Source organism: Petromyzon marinus, chromosome 27 (assembly GCF_048934315.1).
Source record: "Petromyzon marinus isolate PM22_M1 ecotype Great Lakes invasive population chromosome 27, UKy_Petmar_22M1.pri1.0, whole genome shotgun sequence".
NCBI classification, from domain to species: domain Eukaryota; kingdom Metazoa; phylum Chordata; class Hyperoartia; order Petromyzontiformes; family Petromyzontidae; genus Petromyzon; species Petromyzon marinus.
In genome coordinates this window covers 7,247,026-7,273,737 of record NC_133693.1, presented here as the reverse complement: position 1 = coordinate 7,273,737, position 26,712 = coordinate 7,247,026, and the positions used below count along the sequence as shown (strand labels likewise).

The window sequence follows — 26,712 nt, the reverse complement described above, 5'->3', positions numbered from 1 at the left end:
GGAAATACTGACTGGTGGTGGTGATGAGACTGCCAGAACAGGCATTGAAGGATCAGGTGTTGACTTTACTACAACTAGGGGAATCTAATGGAAATTGGCAAGGTGGTGGTATTAATTGCATTGGTTGTGATGACCTCTAGACACCGACTGGTTATAAGAGCCACAAGAGACTGTGAGATTTCCAAGCCAAGAACACAAAATGGTTTACAAGCAGCCTTGCAAGACAAAACACACACACAGGTTCACGCTGGCAACATTGATGCTCACAACACGTTTCTTTAGTTTTCCAATTTTATTTTGTGAAAGCCAACATCCATCCAGCTGCACCATCGCGCGATAAAGAGCCAGAAAATTCATTAAATTAAGGGTCTTTTCGACTTTGCTGAAATGATATTTTTTGCGTGATGCTTCATTAATATTTTCGCTGTTCACTTAATGAGGGCACGACATTGGTATGGGATCGGATGTCCCTCCCGTGAAAAGAATCACAAAATCCCCACCTCACCGTTCGATAAACTCGCATCTCGCTCGTTCAGAGAACGAGTGCAGACGCCGAGTGTATGCGGAGCCTCGTTGACATGCGACCCCCAGCAGTTCCCGTCTTCTGCTGCCTCAATGCTGCCTTCAATCCTCTGTCCCAACACCGATCCCAGCATCGCCATAACCCGACCCTAACCCAGATCCCAATGACCCGATTGTCAGCCCCAGCCAGGCCTCCCTCCCTCCACCTCCCCTAACAAAAAAGACCCCCCCCCCCCCCCGATCCTTTATGCACAACTCCCATCATCCCCTTTTTCAGATCACGGTCTAATCCTCGTGGGAGTTGTCGCTCGTCACAGCACGGCAGCCGTCAGTGAAGTTTCGATTTGCTGTGGGGTGGGGGAGGGGAGAGGAGTGGGGAGCAGAGGTTGTGGTGGAGGGGAGTGTTACCCGTGCAAGTTCATTGCACGCACGCACGCACGTGTGTATGCATGAACCACGCGTCGCGTACACATGCTAACATACAACAGCCGCCATTCGCCACTAAGGGGCAGTGACGACACCACGGCGTTTGTGCCAGCCCAGGTGCACTCCGAGACCACGTGAAGTGTCGAAGACTGACTGCTGGCAGGAGGTCACGGAGCAGACCCAGGTGCCATGGGTTGAACGACTGAGATGACTGTGTTGCATTTTAGCCGCCTGGCATGCACACATGCAACACACAAACCGTGCACTCTCGAATGGGGGCGAATCGAGGCTTGGAAGCTAGTACGCACAGGATTGTGGGATTTCTCCCCCATAATCCTGCTCTTAGACATGCACAACTTACAGAGTTGCTCAAACGCGAGTGCCTCACATGGTCCCCATGCACACAGTTTTGCGTATTCATCTTTGCCCACCTTGTCAATTCAAATGTGCATGGAGTCAATATTACAAATTATCTATGGGAAAACATCTAATGTATGTAATACATTACAAAAACGTGCTATGAAGAAGGGCCATTGCCACCTATTATACATTTCCTTTTCAGGCAGTGTTTTTGACGAATGTATTGAGTTTCATCTAGGAAATATAACACATTATGACGATACCGAGTAACTTAACAGCAATGTTAAGAGTGAGGGAGTGTAGTTGGTGGTGGCTATGAAACCAACGATTTAAGTTTGATTCTCAGCCACTGGCAACATCAGCGGGGAGAGATATCAGCATTGAGGTCCTTGGGAGTTTCCCCCCCCACCTTGCCCCCACTCGCCTTTATCCAACCCGCACATATTAGGGTGACGTATGGTCAAACAACTCCCATGACCAAGTGTCGGGATGCAATTCATCTCGTAGTGGAATCACAAGGGGCTGTAAATGATAACTTTTCTTGGATTTAGAATACATAGCAGGTGGTTACTGGGTATGAATAACAATTATTGGAATAAATATTTACTCATGAACCAAGTGAGCATCAAAAGGGTCCTGCTGAGGATGATTGCAATTTCCTTGCCAATTCGCTATGCGTGTAGTAGGAATTGGGAGTACCTGGAGAACGCACACCCATTTTAGGGGATACCACTCAGAGGTTTACATGAAATGATTCAAGAATCCACTCACTGCGCTACCCATGTCCTGGCGCCCTCAGAGCTCAGTGCGTTTGAGAGTTTCACAAGTCAGTGAATCCACCAATAATCGCCTCCAAAGTGCTGGATTGCAGGCATGAGCTTCTGCACCTGGCTCAACCTACTTGCTGCACTGCAAATATAGCAGCCACCGTATAGGTCTGTAAAATGGGAATCTTGTCAATGTGACAAACACTCTCCATGATCCGCCAACCCCTGCATCATCCAAAGCGCTGGATTTCACACCGATGTTTCCCCATTGAAAATAAAATAAAATTACAAACTCAAAACGAGTCAAACGCAGCTCCCAACTGCGTGCAGCCTGGTAACCTCGCCTCACTTTAGTCGCACGCCTCCCGTCCCCGACGCGGACCTAAACCTCGCCATCCTGCTGAGGTGCTCGTGCGAAATCCTGGAGCGGATCGGCCCCGGAGCCAGAGTAGGGGACAGTCGAGCCCCAGGGTTCGGTAAAGAAAGGGAGAGGTTGGGAGAGGGAGAAGGATAGGTGGGCAAAGGAACAGGAAGATGGGTCAGAGGGAGAGAGAGGTGGGAGAGAGGGGCAAGGAGAGGGAGGTTGGGAAGAGTAAGAAATAGGTGGGAGGAAGAGAGGGAAAATATGGTTGGAGGGAAATGGCAGATGAATTGGAGTACAAGGATGTTGTTGGCGGTGGTCGAATGGGTGGATGAGAGATGGCCGAGTCAAGTAAATTAAGAACGTGTGAAGGATGGGGTTCACAGTTGCTGGGGAGACGGGACGGAGGTGGGTGAGACGGGCGGGGAGGGAGGGTGGTGAAACGAATGAAAAGCGACAGGATACAGGTGTGGGAGGAAGAGTGTTTATCGATGGCAAATAAAATGTGATGAAAAGCACAGAGCACATAGAGACACAGACATCAGAACACCACGGAGAAATAGGACAAAGAAAGGCAATATACGGGAGAAAGGTGCCAAGTCGGGATTGTTGTGTTAAATCGGTGCTCATTCACAGCACTTGACCTGAGAGTTTTTAAGAATAACCCAAGCGAAAGTGCTAGTCAGCAACTATGAAGGCTGGCACAGTAATTAGTAGTCGTGTTAGTATGTGCATCTGTCCTGGCCTCCCCCCTAGGTCGACTCCACCTTACACGAGTGTGGTTTGCAAATATGAACACTGGAAAAGCTCATGGTTAAGGCCACACCATTCCCTCGTGCCACCTGACCTGAATAGATCGTCGCTGACGGTGTACTCGCCAATAAAGCTAAAGAAGCGATCTGCCCCTGTGAGTGAGTGCCCTGGATGTGCGTGTGATTGTGTTTGTATGCGTGCGTGTAAGTGGCCTGTGAGTGGGGAGCAGTAGTGTGGCGGTTTACTGCGCAGCGCTGCAAACCTGGCGACCTGGGTTCGACTCCCGGTCATGGCCAAGATCAGTGACTATTATATTATCTGAACCAGTCCTGGGCCTCCCCTAGGTTGACTCAGCCTTAAAATGAGGACCTAGTACAGTGTGCAAACATCGCCACAGGGGAGACAAAGGCGGCTGGGTGTGGTGCTAGCCGCCTACCCCCTCGTGTGTCGTGCTGGCCTTCATAGGTGCTCGTTAACAGCACTTGCTCCTACAGTCTATTAAGGCTATATGGAGGAACTTTGTTTTTTGCCCTGTGAGTGAGTGCCTTGTGTGCATCTGTATCTTTGTCTTTGCTCTTTGTGTCTGAGTGAGTGCTATGTGTGTTTGTATGTATGCATGCGAGTGTGTATGTATGTATTTATGTTTGTGTGTGATTGTACGCGTCAGTGTGCGCGTACGCACCGTTTAGCCGCCATGCGAGCGAGCACGCGGTTTCCGGTGAGGAAGGTGATGATGCCGAGCACAAGCAGATACTTGAGCGTCTGGAACATATTCAGCTGCGTCCAGAACACGAACATAAGCCCCAGCATGCCTGCTCGCACACAAGAGACACACGCAGGCACTGCATGTAACAACAGCCGCTGTTCGCCGCTAAGTGTTGATGTTGTCGCCACGGCGCTTGTACGAGGCTAGGTGCACTTTGACGTCACGTCAAGTGTGGAAGGCTCGCTGCAGACAGATCATGAGACAGATCCATGTTTCGCGGATTAAATCAATGACATGACTGGCAGATGGATCTTCTTTGCTCACAGCAGGAACAACTTGCTGTGGTTTTGCAGCTTAGCACTCTGCTTGCTTTGGTGAGCGTTGCTCACCTGCCCTTCTTTCTTACTCAAGGGCAATTGCCTTCAATTTCCCAATAGCATCCTATACCAGTCACCTCCACAGAGACCGATCTTTTTTGTGTGTTCAGTTTGTTGTCCATCCCCCGCACCTCCGATTAGCATGACTGGCTACGTACGGTGCGAATGAGGTTCAACATACATACCTACTGCAAGCTTTACTCAGCTGCATATATTTCAATACCACATCAGCATATCCCTTCTCAAGCCTGTGCCATGCCCGTTTAGCCCCCTCTATCTGGCAAAAGATATGTTGCTTGAGCAAGTGGTGGCTGGGCCTATGGGCTACATGACACAGGCAATATATCCTTGCCTTTCAGGAGTTCACTCCTCATAAAATCCAATCTGGTTGTAGGCAGGTCAGCCTGTCGATCCACGTTTTGCACGTGTAATGAAGGAGAGGCCATAATTGTGGCCGAGAAGACCTGGAGCTTCATGCGGAACAGACAGGCCAGGCAGCATCCACACAGCAATATGGAGCCGAAGGAAATATAATGCAGCTTGACTTAATCGAAGCTCTTCACTACCATGAGCACGTTGCCTAGGCTCGGGTACTCCTCCATCTGTTCCACAACCCCCTTACTCACGGCTCACCTGCATAGCCCAGGTGGAACAGCAACGTGCTGGGCGAGAAGGTGAAGTTGGAGATGTTGGCTCCGAGTTTTACCCACTGCAAGACACACAAAGGTTCCTCGTATAGCCTTAACAGACTGGTGGGGCAAATGCTGTTGGCGAGCACCTATGAAAGGCCGGCATGGCACAAGAGTGGGTGGGTAGCACCACGCGCGGCCGCCTTTGTCTCCCCAGTGGAGATGTTTATACACTGCACAACGAACTCATTTGAGGTTGAGTGGACTTAGGAGAGCGGCCCAGGACTGGTTCAGATAACCGTCACTGACGTGGGCCGTGAGCGGGAATCGTACCCGGGTCGCTGGGGTCGTAGCACAGCGCGCTAACTGCTACACGACTGCTCCCCACAGATTCTGACATGTGGAGGATGACATACGAACACATCCACAAAAACACTCACTGACATACGCACACCTAAAGAGCAAGGATTACTCAAATTAATGTACAAAGTACAACCATTGTCTGCCTGTGTCAGGGTGCAAATTCGCCAAATTAAAAACATCTATATTACTCCATTAGGATCAGCACATAGCAATCATCACCCCTGACTGGAAAGGAAATGCCCATTCAAAGGACCAAGTGGTACTGAGTAACCTTGTTGCTGCACAGGGACAGCTGCCACTGAGGGTGCCCTTTCAAATGCGATGTTAAGCTCTCAAGAGACGAACAAGCATACCGGAGGCTTTATCAATCACTATTACTGTATCATTAGGCGAGGTGGCTTAGGAAACTCACAATGGCTAAGTCAAAGCAGTTAGCTATAGTCAGCACTGCTGAGATTAATCCAGAAAACTGGATGCCGTAGCTACCTCTCCCCACTTTGAGGCTCATAATGTCTATAACCTGTGCCACTGAGCCATCTCAGATTAAATCAGGTTCCCAAGTTGTAGCGTGGTTGATGTGCAAACCAAGTCACAAAGGACTCTAAAATATTTATGCTGATAGCTGTTTTTTTTCCCAATGCAAAGACCGTTCTTGCTTTCGATAATTATTAATTCTGTTAATGGGATGTTATATATGTGTTTTTGATATTCAATTTACCTACAACGCCAGTTTGGGCACATAATGTTTTAGCCGCACATTACTCACAATATTTACTGTGTGCAAGTGTTCGCACACAGTGACCATAAAAGTCAGAGGTCCACTGCTTTACGCAACTTGTTTATACACAATCGGAGAGCTAATGTCTGCATTTCACGCGAGTGGTTTCTCACGCCATGCATAAATGCATCGGCCATGTATTATGTAAGCGCGGGTCATGTTTTATGCAGCACATACATATGCAGGAGTTATTGTTTAATGTATACGTCGCCAAAGCCAGGGCCTGCAGTGACACGGGGGGCAGAAACTACAGCTTCAAAGTCGAGTGATTTCCTGCTCAAATGATCTCATCTCATGTTTACAGCCCTGAATCAGTCGTGTAAATTACTCCTTCCTATGACGGGGCTGAGGACAACAACTATTGACTTTCAAGCGAGGTAGTAGTCAATTTCATTAACCCCAGAGGGATGATGGGCCGCGTTAACCTCCAACCAGGAATTAAACTCGCAAACTATGATTGCAAGCTGCTTGCGCGACAGCTTAGCATCAGCAACCACAGTGCAACATTACGAAACGTCTTCGTGAACATAGATTGAGAATGGAGAAGTCAGAAATTCAGCTGAGCAGGGATGAGAGAGGGGAGAGAAGAAGAGTTGGGAGAGGTGGGAGAAAGACGAGAGATTGGACAGGAAAAATAAAGAGACGGGAGAGAGAAGACAGCAAGATGAGAGATGATGGAGAGAGGGCAGGAGAGAGCAGAGGGCAGGAGAGATGGCAGAAAAGGAGAGAGGGCAGGAGAGGAGATAAGGCAGGAGAGGAAAAAGGGTAGTAGAGAGGAAAGGAGGGCAGGGCCCAGGTACCAGGATGAGCAGCAGCAGTAGCGGCGCCAGCACGAGCGCCGTGAATGCGTTTGACACGACCAGGGACGGCCGCTTCTCAGGCTCGCGGAACAAGTGCTGCACACGCACACAGAGGACACGGTTATCCATTAGTCACAGACTGGACCGAAGGTGATGTTAGCGAGTAGCTATTTAGACCGGCAAGGCACATGAGGGGGGGGTTGGTGTCCAAAACCACACCCTAACCACCTTGGTCTCCCCAGTGTCGATGTTAACGCTGCGCACAAGGCACTCGCTAAAATGTTCACACAGAGCACCGGTTAACACTGGTGAGTTAGTATTGGCAAGACACAGTTAGGATGTTGAAGCTGTGAGTTGAGGGATAGGAGGCTGTAAGAACCAGGAGGGTGATGAGGGTGTGGAGGGCAGCGAAAGTGAGGAGTGAGAATGTGAGGATATTGGGTGCCGTACATTGATCTCCGGTTTGGGCATGAAGAGACTCTGGGATTTGGCGGCTGCAGGGCTTTCCTCTTCTGGGAATTTCACCAGCACGTCCGCCTGGAACACACATGGAGAAATATAAAACAAAGATCCCCTGTAGAGTCTGAACAGACTGTTTGGTGGCAAGTGCTGTTAGAAACCACCGATGAAGGCCAGCACAGCACACAAAAGGGTGGGTGGCCAGTACCATGCCCCGCCGCCTTTGCCTTACCAGTGCTGATGTTTACACAACGCACCAGGTACTCATTTGAGACCGAATCAGCCTGGGGGGGGGGGTCCTGGACTGGTTCAGATATTTGTTACCGTTGTTAGCCGTGAGTGAGAATCGAACCCGGATCGCCGGGTTCATAGCACCACTACGATACCAAAAAAACATTAATTCACACACATTAATATACTTTCATAGACAAACACACACTCAAAAACATTCAAACACATACACGCATTCAAACACATATTAGGATCCGACGATGACCCTTTTAGACTTTCGACGGAAGTGCTGCTAAGTAAGCACCCATTATGGCTGACAAACAATTACACTGGAGGAGTTGAAACGCACACACAAGTCGTCAGATTCTCACAACATCATCATCATCATCGTCGTCGTCGTCAGCAGGCCTCAACCCCCAGGACCGCGCGCTCACCAGGAGCCAGTGCACGGGGTTGTAGATGGCGGCGTCGCCCACAAGGAGGTGCACTGCGTACGCGCCCGCGACGGAGGCGAGCTCGGCGCGACGCTCTAGCACGTCCAGCTCGAAGCGGTAGACGTGGCGAGCGTCCGCCTCGGCCACAAATAGCACCTCCTGCGCACTGCGCTCGTGCTGCAGTCGCACAAACACCTGCGGGGGAGGGGGGGGCACGGGAGAGTGTGGGGGGCACGGGGGAGTCATCAGTTAGTCATTCAGTCAGTCAGACACTCATTAAGCCAGTAATTCCTTCGATCAGTATGTCAGTCAGTCAGCAACTCATTTGCTCAGTCTTCACCAACTCAGTCATTAAGTCAAGTAATTAAGTCAGTTATTCAATCAGTTAGTCAGCCGCTCATTCAGTCATCGAGATAGTCAGCAAACTCATGAACTCGGTTACTTAGTCAGTATTTCAGACAGTCAGAGATGTAGGCATTCAATGAGTCCATTAATGATTCAAGACATGGTGAGGCCTTCATCCACCAGTGGATTGACACAGCTGCAAATGTTAATATTTCATTCAAATTCATATATTTAATTAATATTAATGATTGTTTGGTGAATGGGACATATCTGACTGTTACTGATAGAGGAGATGGAGGTCTTACCTGGTGAGGGGAAAGGTCAGCCCCAGAGTGTAGGTCAATGAGCTGGAAGGTGAGCACGAAATTCTGGTGTCCGTCTGCTGTGAAGGTGGTGGTTGCCTTGTGTGGATACGCCACACTGTGTACGCGACAATAAAGACAAAGGTCCCCCGTATAGCGTCAGCAGACTTTTGGAGCAAGTGCTTTTAGCGAGCACCTATGAAGACTGGCATGGCACACGATGGGGTTGATGGTCAGCAACCATGCCCAGTCGCCTTTGTTTCCCCAGTTGACGATGTTTACTCATCGCACCAGGTACTAATTTGAGGCTGAATCGACAAAGGGGAGGCCCAGGACCGGTTCAGATAATCGTCACTCGTGTTGGCCGTGAGCCGGAATCGAACTCGGGTCCCCGGGTCTGCAACGCAGTGCGCTAACCACTGCGTGCCACACACACAGACATGAAGACAAACATCCTCTCTTCACAGCCTCATAGTCCATTAGCAAAAGTGCTGTCAAGAGAGCCCTTATTCAGGCCTGCGTGACACAAGCAGTGGTGAAGAGGTCTGAATGATGCCCTGATGCTTGTCTGCCCCGCATGCTGCTCCAGTAATTATTCAAGGTTGAGACAACCTAGTGGAGGCTCAGGATAGGTACAGACACCCCTCTGGCCACTGATGCTAGGCACGGCCAGGTATGAATGGGATTTGCAGTGCAGTGTGCGAACCACTGTGGCACTGCTCCCCATCCACATGGGCACTGCTCACCATCCACATAAGCACGCAAAAGACTTGATTGTGCACACCATGTGATGCATGCACGAGTGGCGAATAGTGATTGTCGTTGTTGGCGGAGCGTTTGTACAAACGTGTATGTGAGCGATGGTACAAGTGCAACCTGTGTGTCCGTCCGTGTGTGAGTCGAAAGTGTGTACCTGTGTACGTGGCAAAGTGCGAATGTCTAAATTAGGATCTGACCACAGAGTTAGGCCTTCTGCTATTTGGCTTCTGCATTAACAAACAAGGGGAGAGCAAACACAGCCTGGGGACTCGAGAAGAGGCTCTGAAGCTTTAATTTAAACAAGAGCACTCTACTCCGGGCAAACGCAACCTCAAACGGGATATGACTTGGCCGGATGAAATCGGGGTGCTTTCTCATCCACCTCCCTCCTCTCTGGAATGTTTTGCCGATAAACATTGGCAAACAGTGCTCCCAGCCTCGTGCAGCTATGCAAACAGCACGATTTCCATCCTAGCGCTGTGTGTGTGGTGTGTGTGTGTTACGTGTGTGTGTGTGCATGTGGCGTAGGGGAGCGGGAGTGCAACGGCTAGCATGCTGTGCCATGAACCCGGGGACTTGAGTCCGATCCCCGCTCACGACCAATAAACAGTGGCAATTATCTGAACTGGTCCTGAGCCTCCTCTACGTCGACTCAGCCTTAAATGAGTACCTGGTGCGGTGTGTAAACATCGTCGCTGGGGAGAGAAAGGCGGCCGGGCGCGGTGCTGGCCACCCACCCCCTTATGTGCTGTGCCAGCCTTTATAGGAGCTTGTTAACAGCATTTGCCTCAATAGTCTGTTAAGGCTATGCGGGGGATCTTCGTATTTTTAGTATGTGTAGTCTATGTGCAGTGTACGTGTGTGATGTGTTGTTTGATGTGTGCGTAGTGTGATTGTGTGACGTGCACGTATAAGTACAGTGTGTGAAGTGTGTGTGTGTAATATAAATGTAAGTGGTTGTTGTTATGCAATTTTTCGTGCATGAGACCCTCATTATTGTTTTCCTTAAGAACCACATTCAAGGCTTGAAATTCATTCCGAGACCGTTTCATGCAACAGTCGGTATTCCGATGCTGCATGTTGCATCAAGGCCCAGATGAGTGGCAAAAAGAACAGAGCAAAATGCAGTTTCGCTCTAGGGACTGCTTTTTCTGAAGAAGAAAAAAAAAGTTAAAACAAATTGGTCCCGGCTCTTGCGGAGAGAAGAGGCGATGGGAGTCCAACTCACGACGTCGTCTTGGTGGTGATGCTCTGGTCCTTGTCCACAATTGCGATTTCCACGTTGGCAACGCCGACCTCGGTGGCGAACTTGATTTTCAACTGCAAACAAAACGTAAACAAGATGCAGAGAGGACGGAACCGGGTGTGGGCTCCATGGGGCTACCTCCATGTACCACGCACCGATCCGACACAGCCGAGATCCTTTTGAGTGAAGCGAGATGATTAATCAAAGCATGGTCACCAACGGGCGCCCACCAAAGATGTCATTAAATGTGATTTTTCGTTCAATTTAGCCAATTCTGTTAATATGTATTATTTGCTATTTAAAGCCAGGTGGATGTCAACCGAGATGAAACAGCTAATCTTCACACGTGAAACCTGGGTCACAAATTGGTCAAAGCAGCCTAATAAGTGGATCACGCAAATCAATACATTCAACGTTAGAGCAAAGATCAACAACACTGGCACAGAAAGAGAGTGGTAATTTATTGTTCTCGTGACATGACCCGGTGGACACAATTTGAATATAATCTTGAGTAATCAGTCACACCTGCCATTCTGAAGTCAACAGCATGTGGGGAATACTGTAATGTCACAACGTCCGGTAGGTAATACTATGATTGTTTTTGTAGGTATTGTCATTTTAGTTTGTATACATAGATAAATTTCCACACACTGTAGACACAAACACATCGACATGCAAAAATGTGCAGAGCCAGAAGAGGGCACCTACAATGTTATTTTCAGAGGTTCAGACAATCAAACCAAGGTGCTATTAAGTAAACTTAGGTTTCAGTGAAGTTGCTCAAGACATCTAAAGCAAGTATCACGAGAGTAATAAAGTCACAGGAAACCACCAAGTCGAATACAGACACATGGACAAACACAAAGACAGACGCATTAACAAAAAGATACCCCTTATAGCCTGAACAGGCTTTTGGGGCAAGTGCTGTTAGCAAGCACCTATGAAGGCCAATACGGCACAAGAGGTGGTGGGTGACTAGCATCACGCCTGGCCACCTTTCTCTCCCTAGTGGTGATGTTTACACACCGCACCAGGTACGCATTTGAGGCCAAGTCGACCTAGGGGAGGCCCATGACCGGTTAAGATAATCGTCACTAGTTGTTGACCGTGAGCAGGAATCGAACCTGGGTGGCTGGACTTGTGTAGCGCAGCGCGCTGACCACTGAACTACCGCTCCCCACAAAGGCAGATGCACGACACACAGACACACACGACAGAGAGATACACGTGAAACACTCAGATGCAAAGAATGACACATACAAGGACAAACATGATGTACACATACACAATACAACACGCACGGATGCACACTGAAAGACAAACACACGCAAAGATACACACAACAAACACAGACTCCGATGAAAAACGCACACAGACACACAAAAGCCCACAAATATTACGGTCTTGCATATTGACGACACAGGTGAATGGGGTGGTCATTATTTAGTGGAATCCAAAAATCTCCGAATTAGCTGTGGTATTTACCCGGGGACCGCGCGAGCGGCTCGCGCTCCTCGGGAAGAGCATGAGCCACCGTGGTGGGGCACCACGTTGGTGAGATGTTAACTACCTCGCCCAGTATACAGGAGGTTGTGGATGTGCTCCCGACCCTGACATCTGTATATTTGGAGTTTGCATGTTTTCCCTGTGGTCATGTGGATTTTTCTCCAGGTCCTGCGGTTTTTCTTTCCATATTTAGAAACACGCGTTTAGAGTACTTGGCTGCTGGAAATGTCCACATAAGCCACTCCTTTTCGGCTATCATTTGTGGCAGGTCGCTTCTGAAAAAAGAGCTATACAGCTGAGTGGGTCTTACCAGGCAAAATAAAAATATAGTTGGGTTTTTAAGAGATGGCACGCAATAGTGGGGATCGCGGCGGCAGCGCCGCCGGGGTACGACCACAAGCAACGACAAACATCGGCAGCCACCAGCGCAAATGGTAGGGCGCGGCGGTGATGCGGCCGGCGGGGCGATTAGATTAGTCAGAGGAAAACGAACAAAAAAAGGCAACGGACGAGGTGGGAAAATAAATAAATAATGGCTCACTGTTGCAATAGAGGGAGTGCCGGCCAGCCGGCTGGACCGAATGTGCTTTCACCTTTCACACAGTTTGTACCACGGAGCAAACAACGGAGAATCAAAGTGATTTTCTATGCTGCTTTAACACCCCCCCCCCAGCCACCCTCAATTATGTTCCGGTGGCGCCGACGTATTGGCACGGTAGGCAAAGACATTTAAATTGCAAAGCTCACAGAGAGCAGTGCATCACTCTGTGTTAGAGATGGCCCCAGAATATGTCTGGAGAGAAGTACTTCTGTGTCAATTTATTTAACTTGCAAATAGAATTGTGAAAATTGGGTTGAATCGTGTCGGGGTGAATTGTCACACCACTGCATAAGTAGGGTTTCTTGGTAATAAGAGGGAAAACCGAAGACTCAAAAAACAAATTTATCCAACATCAGCGGGGAGAAACGTCCCAAGCTGACCAGCACGGCTGCGTTGTTTAATCTTCAAATAATGTCGCTTAACCTTGAAAGACTTATTTGATTAATGACACATAGAGACCACTCAATTAAGCAACTAAACAGTCGGCAGGAATGTGAAAGAGGCCAGAAGAGCGGTGGGGCTACTGCTGAAGTGGCCACCGTCAGGGCCAATGACCCCACACATCATAAGGTGCGGCCGGCGTGTGCGTGCGAATGTGCGTGTGAATGTGTGTGTGAATGTGTGTGCGTTCCAAACAAGGGCCACACCTGCGCAGGCCTCCCACGATACATGGAAGCGTGCGCGACTCCGTCCATCCGTCTGTATTTATTTTCATTTTATTTACAGAGCGTATCTGCGCAATTCCTTTTTTTTTACGGATAACGATTTAACCACATCCGTGGTCATTAACGTGGCCGTCTGCCTCAAGAAACCGATGGGAAAAACCCAACAAAGTAGCATGCAAATGCATCGATAAAACTCTCACCCCGCACATTAACCGTCATAATTCTGGGTCACCGTTCAAGTAATGAAACGATTCTTTGTTGCCAGGTTTGCATTGTTCGTCTGTCGTTCGTGTCTGTAACGTTTCATCTGTATTGTCTCCTGTCTGTACTCTGTCTCATCTATACTGCATGTGCCGTCCGTCTCCTTTGCTCTAACCTTATGGAGGCATGGACAGAGAAATGCACGGATGGGACCTTTCTTATGTCCACTCATCAGATGAATGGACATAAGGACAACTGCATGATTAGATGGACACACAGATGGGTAGATGGCAGAACGCCAAATAAGGATGGACGAATTGACACAAATATCGCAACATGGATGACAAGATGGACACAAGGACAGATGGATGGGCAAACGGACAAAATTAATGGACAGACATACAGATGAACACACAGAAGGACAAATGAACAGAAATATGCACGGATAAACACAAGTGCAGACGGACGGACAAGACGGACAAGCGGACACTGAGGGGACGTGAGGCCACACGAGCGACTCCCCTCACCTCAGTCTCCTTGCCAAGCAGCCGAGCGTCTCCCTCCACAACAAGGCTCAGGTCGAAGTAGCCGCTGTTGGGGTTTGCCTGCAGGAAGTCGAACTCATGCACATCCCTGTGGGGCAGCAGCATGGCAGTGGAGGGCATCGAGTGAGGGGCAGTCGGCGCTACATGGGGCATCGAGTTTTAGGCGGCAGCAGGGTGTATGTGTGTCCATTCATTTATTCTATGTGCCCAACTGTCTGTTAGTCTGTCCATCTATCTGTCTCTTCATATGTTTGTCCATTCGTCCATGCATTTGACCGTCCGTGGGGGGTGGCAGTAAGCAACAGCAGCGTAACATCAGGGTGTGGACAGCAGGTGAGGCAGTAGAGGGCAGCAATGTACTCTCGGGACAGTAGTATGTATCAGAGGCAACAGAGAGCAGCAGTTTACACGAGCACGTGAAAGTAGCATTCGCTCGGGTGCAGCCGTATATCTGTGGCAGCGGTGAATAACGGGTGCAAGAGGGGTAGCAGGGGGGCAGCAGCAGTGGAGAGCAGGGCAGCAGGGCGAAGCAGGGGACATCAGGGTAGAACAGAGGTAGAAGGGCTCAGCAGGGGCAGCAGGGGTTATTTGGGGGAAGCAGGGTAGAGCAGAGGAGTGCATTTCTTAGCAGGGTATAGGAGGGGCAGTAGGGTACAGCAGGGGAAGTAGGACGAAGCAGGGGCAGCAGGGGGCAGCAGGGGGCAGCAGGGGGCAGCAGGTTGTACCCTTGCTCGGTGAAGGCGACTTGGCTAAGCACGCTGCGGCGACTGGCGGCTTCGCGCGCCTTCTCCAGGATGACGACGGTGCCGTGTATGGGGCGCGACAGCACGTCCGTGATGCGCAGCTGGGGCACACGCGCACAAACACACGTATGCTGTTGTTATTTTGTGTTCCATATACAAAGGTTTATGGACAGGATGCTGGGGAAAAGTGCTGATAGCGAGGAGGCAGTGTGGTCAGAATCACGCCCGGCCGCCTTGGTCTCCCCCCCCAGCGCTGATGTTTATACACGACACCAGAAACTCATTCATCAGTGATTTGACATAGGGAAGGGACCAGAACCGGTTCAGATATTTGTCACTGACATTGGTCGTGAGCGGGAATACGAAGTAAAGTTGATGGTAGCCCCATGGGTTCCCCCTTATCGCAAGTGATGGCGAATGTTTTCATGGAGAAATTTGAAAAAGATGCCATCCAGACATCCACCCCACGTCCTTCCTTGTGGAAGAGATAGGTAGATGACACTTTCGTCATTTGGTTACATGGCCTGCCAGCATTGAACCAATTTCTCAAACACATCAATTCCATATACCCATAGATCAAATTCACCATGGAAGTGAAGGATGGTAAGCTACCATTCCTGGATGTTTTGTTTGAGAAGGGACCTGACGGCTCGTTGGGACACTCTATCCACAGGAAAGCCACCCACACAGCTCCTATCTAAAACCTGATTCCCAACACCATCCGGCCCAGAAGAATTCTCTCATCAAAACACTACACCACAGGGCCCACTGCATCTCCGACCAACACTACCTAGCCAGTGAACTGTGAACATGTACACCAAGCCCTCAAGATGAATGAGTGCTCGGACCGCATTATTCGCAAAGCTGTTTCTACAATCATGGAGAAACAATCTCCTGAGAAACCAATCAAAACCATCACTTTACCATACACAGCAGATGTTGCCAAAAAGATTTCCAAAATCTTAAACAAACACAAGATCCAGGTCCGATTCAATACGGTACATAAAATCCGTGATCTAATCCCATCTGTGAAGGAGGTCATTCCTGACATGCAATACATTGGGAAAACAAAACGATATGTCTCGGACTCTGTTCGCGAACACAAGGCAGATCTGAAACATGGCAGAACCAATACCTCTGCCGTAGCTGACCATTGTTATAACGCTGTGGGCTCGCATGATATTGTTTTTTTCGACACCAAGGTACTCTGCAAACCTTCGAGCAACAATCAAAGGTTTGTTCATGAAGCCATCCAGACATATAAACAGACAAAAATTCAACCGAGAAGATAGATACAAATTTAACAATTATTGGAAGGATGTTTTCAACCAGGTAATGCCTTAACTGGTTGTTGTTTCCATCGTACCTGTCGGTTTACTAGCACATTTGTATCTGTTCTTCCCCAGCTTCCAACTTCTAGCCCCGCCCATTCCCCCCCCAGCCTCACGTCCTCTTCCCCTAGCGCTCACGCGGCCCCCCCCTCCCCCTACCCCACACCCCCCCTCTCTCTCTTCCCCCTTGCCTCCTCCCCCCTTTCTTACCTATATAACCTCTTGCCACGGCAGCTCTCCCGCCGACTTCAGCATTTTCTTGCTGTGGTTGTCCCACCTGATGAGGGTTGCTTGTGTTGCGATCGAAACGTAGTGATTTGTTTGATTTTATTTCTACCTACGTGACTTTACCGAAAGAAGCAAAGAGTAAAGTTGACAGGGTTTGTAGCGAAGTGCGCTAACCGCTACACTACCACACCCCATGCATTAAACACATACACACGTACACATAAGCATGGGGAGTGACAACACATCCATAACACACAGCTGAGGCACACACACGTGCACACACACACAACACAACAGCCGAGGGTCATAGAAATTATGGTTATGGGTCACACCAGGGTCAAGGTCGGGGTATTTGTTATAAGTGAGATACAGGGTTCAATTTAAAAATTGACAGCAATGTGACTGGGGCTATGGTTATTACCGAGTCCAGGGTTCTGATATGGAGTGTAATAATTGTCCATGTGGTATGATTAAGGTAGGGTGAATTTTTTACTTGTGTGTATGGCTATAATACTGAGACCATGGTTGTACTTAGGGTTATAGTTATTACAAGATTAGTTTGTAAGTTATGGACCTTGAATTTAATGCTGGAGGCCAGGTTAGACAGGCATTGGAGTGGCACCCAGGAGTCAGCGACCAAGGGGAAGAGAAGACCTAACGCCAGATGGTGGTGGTGAAGAAAACTCGGCTCAGATTTGGTTTTGGCTCTAGTGAGGTGGCTCAAAACGCACGCTTATCTTGAGCCGGCTATGAATATGGTCTCAGCCAAGCTCAAGATATCCGTGAGTTGAACCAAGCCACGGCTGAGTTGCTCCTGCATCTTCGAAAGAAAACGGAGCGGCTCAATCCTGAGCGGAGCCGTTGTTAGAGGCCAAGGCAGTGTTGAGCACTGACCAAAAATAAAACCATCAGAATGAACCTTAAAGGTTGGGTGTTAACTGCACAACAGCCGGGTGATCGAGCAACAGCAGTGCTGTCTGTTGGCATAAATGGCATGGGTCACGACGACCTATTGCCTTGATATATAGTAAGTGTTACTCTGGGCATTTCCTAAGTGTGCCTTGGTAATTAATGGCAAGACAGCAAACAGGAGGTGCAGCCAATTAGAGTGAACGCACAAATCAATACGGGATCCTCTGAACACAGTGAGACCCTAGCCTCCACGGGCAACAACAACCCGAAAGAGTATTCCGGCGAGTATTCCCTGCTGGATAATTACGGCATGCCCACCCCTGCTGCCTTCATTCCACTCACGAGCTCATCGCAGTTAGGAGCTGCTCAATGCAGAAACTTTAACGTAGCTGAATGAGGCTACGTCGGGCAGTGGTGTCCACGCAGCTTAATCAAAAGTGACGATTTATATCCCTTTTGCCGCATTTATATTACTTTATTAAAAACCAAAACGAAACCTGCGGAGACATTATGAGCACCCACTTAGGCTGGCTTTTCTGTTGACGTCCCATCAATTAAATGGACGTGAAGGAAAGCAGGCGGCCAATTAACCAAACAGCTCGAGAGATAACGAGCTGGAGTCCCACGAACAGAACGTAAGATCAGAGTTTACGCAAAACTCTGTGTGGGAGAGCCGGAGAAACGTCAGACCGATTAGGGCGCTGTACCCGGAACACTGTGACAGGGCACTGAGGTACACTCAGCCTGAAGAAGGCTTTCTGGGCAGTGCCACCCACAAGGTCAACTCAGCCTGAAATGATGTGCCAAGAAAACAAAGCTTCAACTTTCCAAAATACCCGTAAGAGACATTGAGTAGCGTACTTGATTAAACCTGTTAGGAGTTCAGTGTGAGCCTTCTAACTAAACATGCTATCATCTAATGATAGCATTAGGCAGATAAAACAATTATAATTTTTAAAAATTAAAATATCTCCTGTTTTTAATCCATTCGTCAAGTCTGAGAATTGGAGTTGGAGAATCTATTATGTTAAGTATATTTTTTACCATCTCATTTGTATTGAGTCTCATGTTTTTCTGTCTCAATTGCACAGCAACCGGAATGTAACATAAGTATGTTATTTTCAGCGATCGCTAATCATGTATTCTTTATTGGTCGTTTCAAAGTGTATACCATGAGCGCAAGGAAATATTTTAATTGACAATTCAATGCATCCTTACGTGCCTGACCCTGTTACATCTTCCTCTCGCTGTCTGCCAATGTGACCAAACCTCCCAGGTAGGACCCTCCTCTAAGCTGATGATTGGCAGGAATCACAGCACAGAGCTGTCATCGCTGTGATCCTGGGTTCGAATCTGAATTTCAGCCACTGGCAATGAAACTGGGTTTTCAAGTGTAGTGAGTTGATACTCATAAGCCCGATCAACAATGTACAGCACGAAAAAATCATTCCATTAAATTAGTTTTTTAAACTTAGATTTTCAAAAATTCTAGCTCTGAGAATTAAATATATACATTTGGCTACCATGCAACCAACATTTCTATGTAATAGAGTATGTGAAGAAGTACAGTGCCCTCTATTCTGTAGATAAGGCACTCTTTAAATAAATTCTATGAAATACGTTTCTGCGGGCTGTTCTCCAACACAGGGTGATGCTCTGCGATAGTTAAGGGCATTCCTTCCCCCATGAAATGCCGCTGACAGAACAATTACAATAACATTGCAATTTTTTATGTTATTAAGGAAAGAAAACTAGGGCATATGCATGGATTCCACAATGTGTTCCAAAGTGCGTTTGTATTTAGAAATATAGAATTTGTGATAACGTTACATTCTGAACCGCACACGTGACACGGTGGCGCATCATGTGCGATGTTATGAGATGACCGTACTGTGTAATGACACCGAATGAGGTGAAGAGCAGCCTGAAAGGGGGAGAGAGCCCGCTTTGGCTGAAAAGGTTTAACTATTTGAATGCTGGTTTTATCGTTAATTTTGGCCAATCCTTTGATAAAAGTAGCTGTATAAGGTCCCTATACTACAAAGTAAATTATATTACAGAAAGATAGACAGACCGAGCGAATGCCTCACCACTTTTGACCTCAGTTGTAAAGAATTAAATAGTGCGGTGCCCCTCACCCGCAGGGTGGGCTGCTTGTGGGAGAGCGCCGACGCGCCGTCCGGCTGCACCACAAGGGGCACGTGGAAGCGGTTGTTGGAGAGTTTGGCGGCCGCCAGAGCCACGCTCGATGCCTGCGCCAGCGTTGCCAGCGAGCTCCGGCCCAGCACCGCGTTACTCAGCTGCACCACCTGGTTCTGTATGGGCAAAAAACAAAGATCCCCCGCATAGCCTTTAACAGACTGTTGAGGCAAGTGCTGTTGGCGAACACCTATGAAGGCCGGCACAGCACACGAGGGGGTGGGTAGCCAGTACCACACCCAGGACTGGTTCAGATAATCGTCACTGATGTTGGTCGTGAGGTTGAATCAAATGGGCACACACACAAATAAATGAGTGCATCTAAGATGGACAATAGTAATTTTCTGGCAAGACAGAAGAGGCTAGGGCTATGTCCAAGTGCCGGGCCTGCTGCGACCGTGTGACACATGTATGCATGCATGTTGAACTTCTTTCGCACCGTATGTAGCCAACCATGCTAATCGGAGGTGCGGGGGAAGGACAACAAACTAAACACAAAAAGCAGTTCTAAAGATGCGAGTTTTCAATCTGGATGATTTAAAAGTGCAGAGCTCCAGTGTCTTCCTAACATCAGAAGGAAGAGCGTTCCAGATGGCCGCAGAAGTGCAGATGCGGCTACTCACGGGTTTGATGTTGGGAGCTGTGCCCATGTGCTCAGCGAGGCTGTAGGCTGCGTGCACGAAGCGCCCGGTCACCTCCAGGCCCTCCTCGAACTGCAGGTAGAGCCCCCCATGCTCATCTGCTCGAGCAACCAGGTCCTGCGAGCACGGGACAAAAAAACCCAAAACAAATGAATGCGCGGGAGGTAAGAGATTTAACAAGTGGTGTTTTCGTAGCCACTTGTAAACTTGTAATCCAAGCGTGGTCTCGTGCACTGCTGTGGGAATCTTCAGTGATGATCCAGCCGTGGGCTTCTTTTTCCTTTCTCCCATCGTGGCTGTCACCTCCCTTTGCCTGTTCATAGGTGCTCGCTAACAACACTGTTAAGGGTATAGGGGATTCTTTGTCCTTGTATAAATGTGTATACGTGTATACTGTGTGCATATACTGTATGTGCTGTGTATATCTATTGTGTCTATATGGAATTGTGTGTATATGGATTGTGTATATGTACCAACAAATGTGTGTGTTTGTGTACGTATATGTGGGGAGCAGGAGTGCAACGGTCAGCGTGCTGCGCTATGAACCCAGTTGCCCGAGTTCGATTCCCGCTCATGGCCAACAACAGTGACGATTATATGAACCGGTCCTGGGCCTCCCCTAAGTCGACTTAGTCTCAAATGAGTACCTGTTGTGGTGTGTAAACATCACCACTGGAGAGACCGAGGCGGCCGGGCATGGTGCCGAACACCCAACCCCTTGTGTGCCGTGCCGGCCTTGCCCCAACAGATTGTTTAGGCTATATGGGGAAAATTTGTCTATGCATTGTGTGGTGAATGGCTCACCTCCACCTCCTGATAGATGCGGTTGAGGTCGGCCTGCTGTGAGAGGTAGGAAGCAGCCAGCAGGGCCTGTATCGTCCTGAAAATGTAACACCAACTCGGCTAAATGATCGGAATCGTCTTTTGCCATCACAAACACAAACCAGGTTTTGGTCAAATAAAGTTCAAAGGATACACATACAACAGACACTCTGCTGCTGTCATAATAAATCGGTCATGGTGCTTAACAACAGATATCTCTCGATGCTGTTGCTATTAATTGTTAGTGCTGTATAACAAGTAGAATATTTAACTTCTGTCATCATGAATTGTAAGTGGTGTGGAACAATGAATAGAACCACTCGCATTGCTCAAATTTTCATAGCCAAATGTAGGGGGAGAAGCTGGCACAAGGTACCTTGAACGCCTTATTCTTTTAATTGAAGAAAAAAACATATCCGAAGTGAAACGTTACGCGTGAAACTAATTACAGCCCGGCGCTACCTCTGTCACGAAGCCTAATTATAATTTGCGAGCGCTAAGACAAATTTAATTTGACAGGCGGTGAAAAATTCCCCGATTACAAATTACGGAAGTCAGTCCCCTCCGTCTCCCTCTCAAGGGGCACAGGGCAGACGTGTTGTTGGCGGTGACATCGCGTTCAACACGAAACCGACGATAACGACGGTTGGTGGTGGGGGGGGGGAGTGGACGCGGTTGGCGACTCACGCGGGCGGGCTGTCCTCTCTCGCCAGTGCGACGGCGAGCGCCGTCACCGCTTGCTGTGAGGAGAGCGGCAGATCGAGAGCCACTAGGGCGCCCACGGCGTGCGCCACCTCGGCCACCGTCGCGTCCTCGCTGATCAGCGCCAGCAGCCCCTCGCGCGTCTCGTTGCTCACCGACAGCTGCAACCGGGCACAGCGCGATGGCACCGCGTTGTCAGAACGGCTTTTGTGATGGCAGAGCCATGTGGGGGTCAGACAGAATTGGCGGAGGATCGAACTCGGGTCACTGGGTGCACGCTGCCGTGTGCGAACCGCTGTGCCACTCTGCTAGCCCCTCTCACTCAGAGGAAGGGGCTCATAACGGTTGGGTTAGAGCCAGCACGATGACACCACTGGGCAGGCATTTAACGCCACGCACGCATCATGACCATACATATTAAGTTAAAATTGCCGATGCATCGTTATTTGCCTTATAATGAGATGTTGGGCTCAAGTCCTAGTACCAAATCTCTATCTCTCTCAGGGCACTGATTCATAACGGCCATGACAATTACGGAGAAGACACCGCCCAGTGGCTACAATAAAGTCTCGGATCTGGGCATCTCGTAGCGTTGGTTTATAATGGTCACGTATACATCCGAATCAGACGGTTTAATTGATTGATTGTCCTATCACCTTTAATTGGCCGTCTGTACTGGCTCGTTGATAAGAGAGCGAGGTACGGAGCAGCGGCGATGGAACAACGTCGCCCCCTCGTGGCCGTGGTGAACACGGGCATGCGGCTTGCCACGATATAATTTTCCTCAGAAAGATGATCAATGTCTCTCGATTGCGATACTAGTTTCAAATACATATGGAATTGTATTGCGCAAGTTTAATTACACTTTTTTGCGCTTTGTGGTACTTTTAGTACATGTAAAAATTACTCTAAAGTTATTCGATTCCAGTTCGCGCAACTTAAGCCTGACATGAGTCTTTTAATCGTAGCAATTTTACAATCTATACAACTTATGTCAGTTTCACAGAAAATAGATACCTCAATGCTCTGTAAAAATAATGTCATAATTACTATGTGGTCAATGACTCTGAAAAGCATTTTGCAAAGCACTATTTAAATAGGTGCTTCTATCATTCCATATTGTCACGCACGGTTATGGGTGCATCAATTAATTGCAACAGTCAATTCCTTACGCTCACGATGCATGCACATAGCACTGTGCTTGTGAGAATCCATCAAATAGGTACGCAAATTAAATGACAATGCTGCGAGGCTGCTCCAAATGTGACAGGGGCGGCCAAACCACAGGCCGTGAGCCGCAAGTGGCTCTTGGACCATTCAAGCGTTGCTTGATCGAGACGCAGCTCATTTGCAACTTTTCCACGTAAATTTACTCGAATTAGAAAAAAATATGTACAAGTGCGAGCGGCCTGGAGCACTTACCCCTGGCAGCAGAGTCAGACACGAGTACTCATGGGCATTCCCACAGATTTTTACATAAATCCACAGCACAAGCGTGAACAAACTGGCCACGTGACCACTGTGCCTGTCTTGTGGCAATGGGCCGTATGAAGATTTTAGTATGCGGCCCCGCAGGGTCAGGAGGTTTGGCCACCACTGCTATACGACTATGACACTAGCTTGACTATGAGGCCCTGGGGGCTTGGTGAGGATTGTTGCTGTTTGGTCAGAGGGGTGGGGGTGGAACCTGGTTGGGGGTGGAACCTGGTTGGGGGAGGAAGGTACCTCGCAATCGGAGAGCACTTTGCTTGTCCGGGCTGCGTAGTACACGGAGTGAACGTCAGAGGGGTCCAACTCGGCATTAATGAACTCGCAGGCAGACTGCAACACACATGGCAATTTCACACACAGGTGCATTAAAAAGTGTAACTGCTGTGTCTGCCATCATACCCAAGTTTATTCTGTGAGCCAAATGGAACTTCAGGGGCAGCGTTGGCAATTCATATTAAAATTACCGCTGACTAAGTGTTATCGTCACAGCTTAAAATAATCACGACAGACGTTTCCAATATGATGATAGCTGTCTCAAAGTTGAGATTATCAAAAATGTATACGATCTAATGTAAGGGCTATTACATTATGGTTAACTTTACAACTGTCCCGTTCGGGTCCGGTTATCATGGGGGCTATCCAAACATTAATGTTAACATCAATGCTGATCCAATGTTAAGGTTACTTATACACCTCTCAGTTTAAATGGTAAACTAATAGCTGTACCAATGTTCGGGGTAATCACAACTATCATAACAGCTGTTCAAACATTAACGCATAATCACAACAGACCTTCCTATACCGAGTTAAGCACCATTGTCCGAGAAACCGTTGGGAGGCAGCAGCTCAAAGCGGACATGGCTACACAATTCACAAGTTAACGACCCCAACCATGACCTCAACCTAATCCTGGCCAGGTCACCTGCTCGTCTGGGAGCTGCTCGCCGAGTGCGGCGAGGCCGGTGGCGGCATGGAACGCCTCTTCCAGCGAGCTGTAGGGCCGGATCAGGGCAGCGCGCAGCCTCTCCACATCGCCGGTCGTGTAGAAATGCAGTACGGTGGTAGCGTGGGCCAGCGCCAGAGCCAGCGGCAGCAGGAGTACTGCGATGACACGCAATAACAATGGTGATGAGAAAAATAACAAGCTGGCAAAGCTGGTTTACGTCATGAATTAACATTCATGACGTAAAAAAACAGCATGAAGGCCATGCCATTTCATGGGACGTTTTTGCCAGTATCGAATAAGAATAAGTTTTACCCTTTCTAGCAATTCAAACAGGAGGTGTTAAGATATTCAAACACCAAATAGAAACCTTTTGCAAGGAATCAAGTCTGCATTAACCACACACAGTACTTGTGGGGAACATGCAAACAAACATGCTCCGATAATACATGCACTGTCTTCGAAACTCATTGGCCTACACCAGAGCCAGCCTTCTTTAGTGTCAGACCAGAGAACGCCAAAAGGCGAACCGTACAAACACAATTGACTATCAGAGCATGTATAGCTCTGACAGTGCATTGTCAGAATGGGTAAAACCTATTCCTATTTTTTCATGCCAAGCTATTTGTCTGAATGTAATTCAGGTTTGGTGGCCATTGCCGGACAGGGGCCGGGACGTGACCTAGTGGCAGTGCATTCATCGCTTCTTCTTTGGTTCTTTCGGTAAAGTCACGTAGAATGAGAATAAAATAATAAATTGATAAAATAAAATAACACAATATTCTCACGACGTTTTAAATCGAAATTCATTCATCGCTTGTTGCAGAGGTTCATGTTTCAAATCCAACAGCCACCCTTATTATTTCTGCGGGTGTAATAGCCGTAATACTAAACGCCGTCTAAAATCCCGCGACATTATTCGTAACAGTAGAGGTTTGTGTGCTCGCATGCCAAATATGGAAATTACCCACAAATTACTCTAATTGGGATTACACAATCATCGCCCCCTGCTGACAGACTGATGCCCCAGGTTACTCTTGCAAACTAGGCTATCCTGATCTCTTGAGTTCTCACCTGGTTAAACAAACTTAAAATTTCAAAGAACTGCTACGGAAAGGAATTTAATACTAGGTAGGCCTTTGTCCAACAGTGGGAAGCTACGGGCTGATAACTAACTACAATTGCATTGCAAGAGTGGAATGTAAGACTCAATTCGCTTTGTTAGCATCAGCTGATAACATGGTGGGGGGGGGGGATCAGCTCATCATCCTTCCTGGATTGACAAAGTCGGCATCATTTTTTGTGTGTAAGTCAACAGTGGTTGAAGTATGGAAAAACTGGCTTGTCATAGCAATGTGGAATTTCCACCGATAGCTCAGGGATGTAAACGGGAGATAAGCACCAACGGTCATTTGAGGATATCTTAACATCTGTGTTGCAAGTGTACATTGTTAGACTTGACGATTCATCATGTCACCATCAGTGCTACAAAAAAAGTTAAATCCACTGCTGGACGAACACCTCTCAACCGCTGCCACATCGTACGGTTTCAATATTAACTCTTAATTAGTTGATGCTGTTGCGTTTGCAGAAGTACACAAGCAACAAAAAGAACGCAACAAGTTCGTCAATAACACTTATGGGCAACTGTAAACCGCATCCGCACAAGCCATGGCGGATGTTGACACAATGGAGAAATTGAAAAGAAATAATTGATTAAAGAAAAACGCCATAGAATCTCGCTGTGCTGTGACTACAGTCACCCAGAGAAGACCATGGTATATATAACGAAGCAATGTCAGATTATTAAACACGAATGATGTCATCACAGCGATACACTCCACTACTGCTCCTCCTAACGCAAGTGCAACCACCACATTTGTAAAATGAAAGCCGTTGCTCCACATCAGCCATACGAGGAAGACCGTGAAAGACGCATAAAACCGGCGACGTTCCGGGCAACGTGCCTTCTTTATAGCGCACCTATGAAAGCGGAGGGCCATTGACCGAAACGTCGCCTAAAAAACAATGATCGCACGGATTTGGCAATGCGCGCTGGCGAATGGGGAGCGACGCTGGGGACCTCTCGCTACGACAGCGGAAGCAGCGGGGAAACCCAAGAAACGCAGCCCGCCAGCCAATCGCGGCGCTCCACGAGCCCCCTCCACATTCCCAAGTTCACATTGGCGCGCGCGGCCGCCGCCCGTTGGTCCGCTAGCAACGCCACGTGACAACGCACCCAGCCAATGGGGGGGGGGAAGGGGGGGTACAGCGCACGCCCATCAGAACTAGGGCTTACAAAGAGGCTTCGATTCAATGTAAAAAAAAAGAGAAGCGCCTTAATCGTTATAATGAATTAAAAATAGCGCCCGCCGACCGAATTAACCCGGCCGCAGAGAGCGGCGGCATCCCAAGGGGCCGTTGCACAAGCCGCGGCTCGGACGGCGTCTGCGGGGAAGTGTTGGAGAGACGAGCGAGCCGAGGAGCCACTGACCTGAAGCGCGCATCGTCGCCGCTTGCGTTGACGCTAGAGACCGGAAGCTGAAACCTTTGACCCGGAAGTG

The 26,712-nt window shown here is 48.5% G+C and overlaps 1 protein-coding gene across 2 annotated transcripts; it reads right to left on the bottom strand.

Annotated features, from left to right (window-relative positions):
• Window positions 1–273: 273 nt before the first annotated feature.
• On the bottom strand, window positions 274–26,712 carry RPN2 (ribophorin II). Of its 2 annotated transcripts, XM_032961636.2 has the most exons (18): window positions 26,643–26,712; window positions 24,128–24,306; window positions 23,440–23,535; window positions 21,700–21,875; window positions 20,995–21,070; window positions 20,173–20,307; window positions 19,489–19,665; window positions 14,862–14,980; window positions 14,119–14,224; window positions 10,601–10,692; window positions 8,617–8,731; window positions 7,967–8,161; window positions 7,293–7,379; window positions 6,843–6,938; window positions 4,906–4,981; window positions 3,872–4,001; window positions 2,425–2,496; window positions 274–869 (listed from the first exon to the last, which is right to left on the bottom strand). In XM_032961636.2, exons 1-18 carry the CDS (start codon window positions 26,653–26,655, stop codon window positions 851–853), a joined length of 1,959 nt encoding a protein of 652 aa, XP_032817527.1. In that variant the 5' UTR covers window positions 26,656–26,712; the 3' UTR covers window positions 274–850. The 2 variants fall into 2 exon arrangements, with proteins under 2 accessions (XP_032817527.1, XP_032817529.1); XM_032961638.2 differs by lacking the exon at window positions 2,425–2,496.

Excerpts from the sequence above, each read along its gene's own strand:
- RPN2 (XM_032961636.2), bottom strand. Across the intron at positions 20,308-20,994 it reads GCATCTATCAGGAGGTGGAG|GACCTGGTTGCTCGAGCAGA; the intron begins GTGAGCCATTCA and ends CCGTGCTCGCAG. Across the intron at positions 8,162-8,616 it reads CTGACCTTTCCCCTCACCAG|GTGTTTGTGCGACTGCAGCA; the intron begins GTAAGACCTCCA and ends CCTCCCCCGCAG.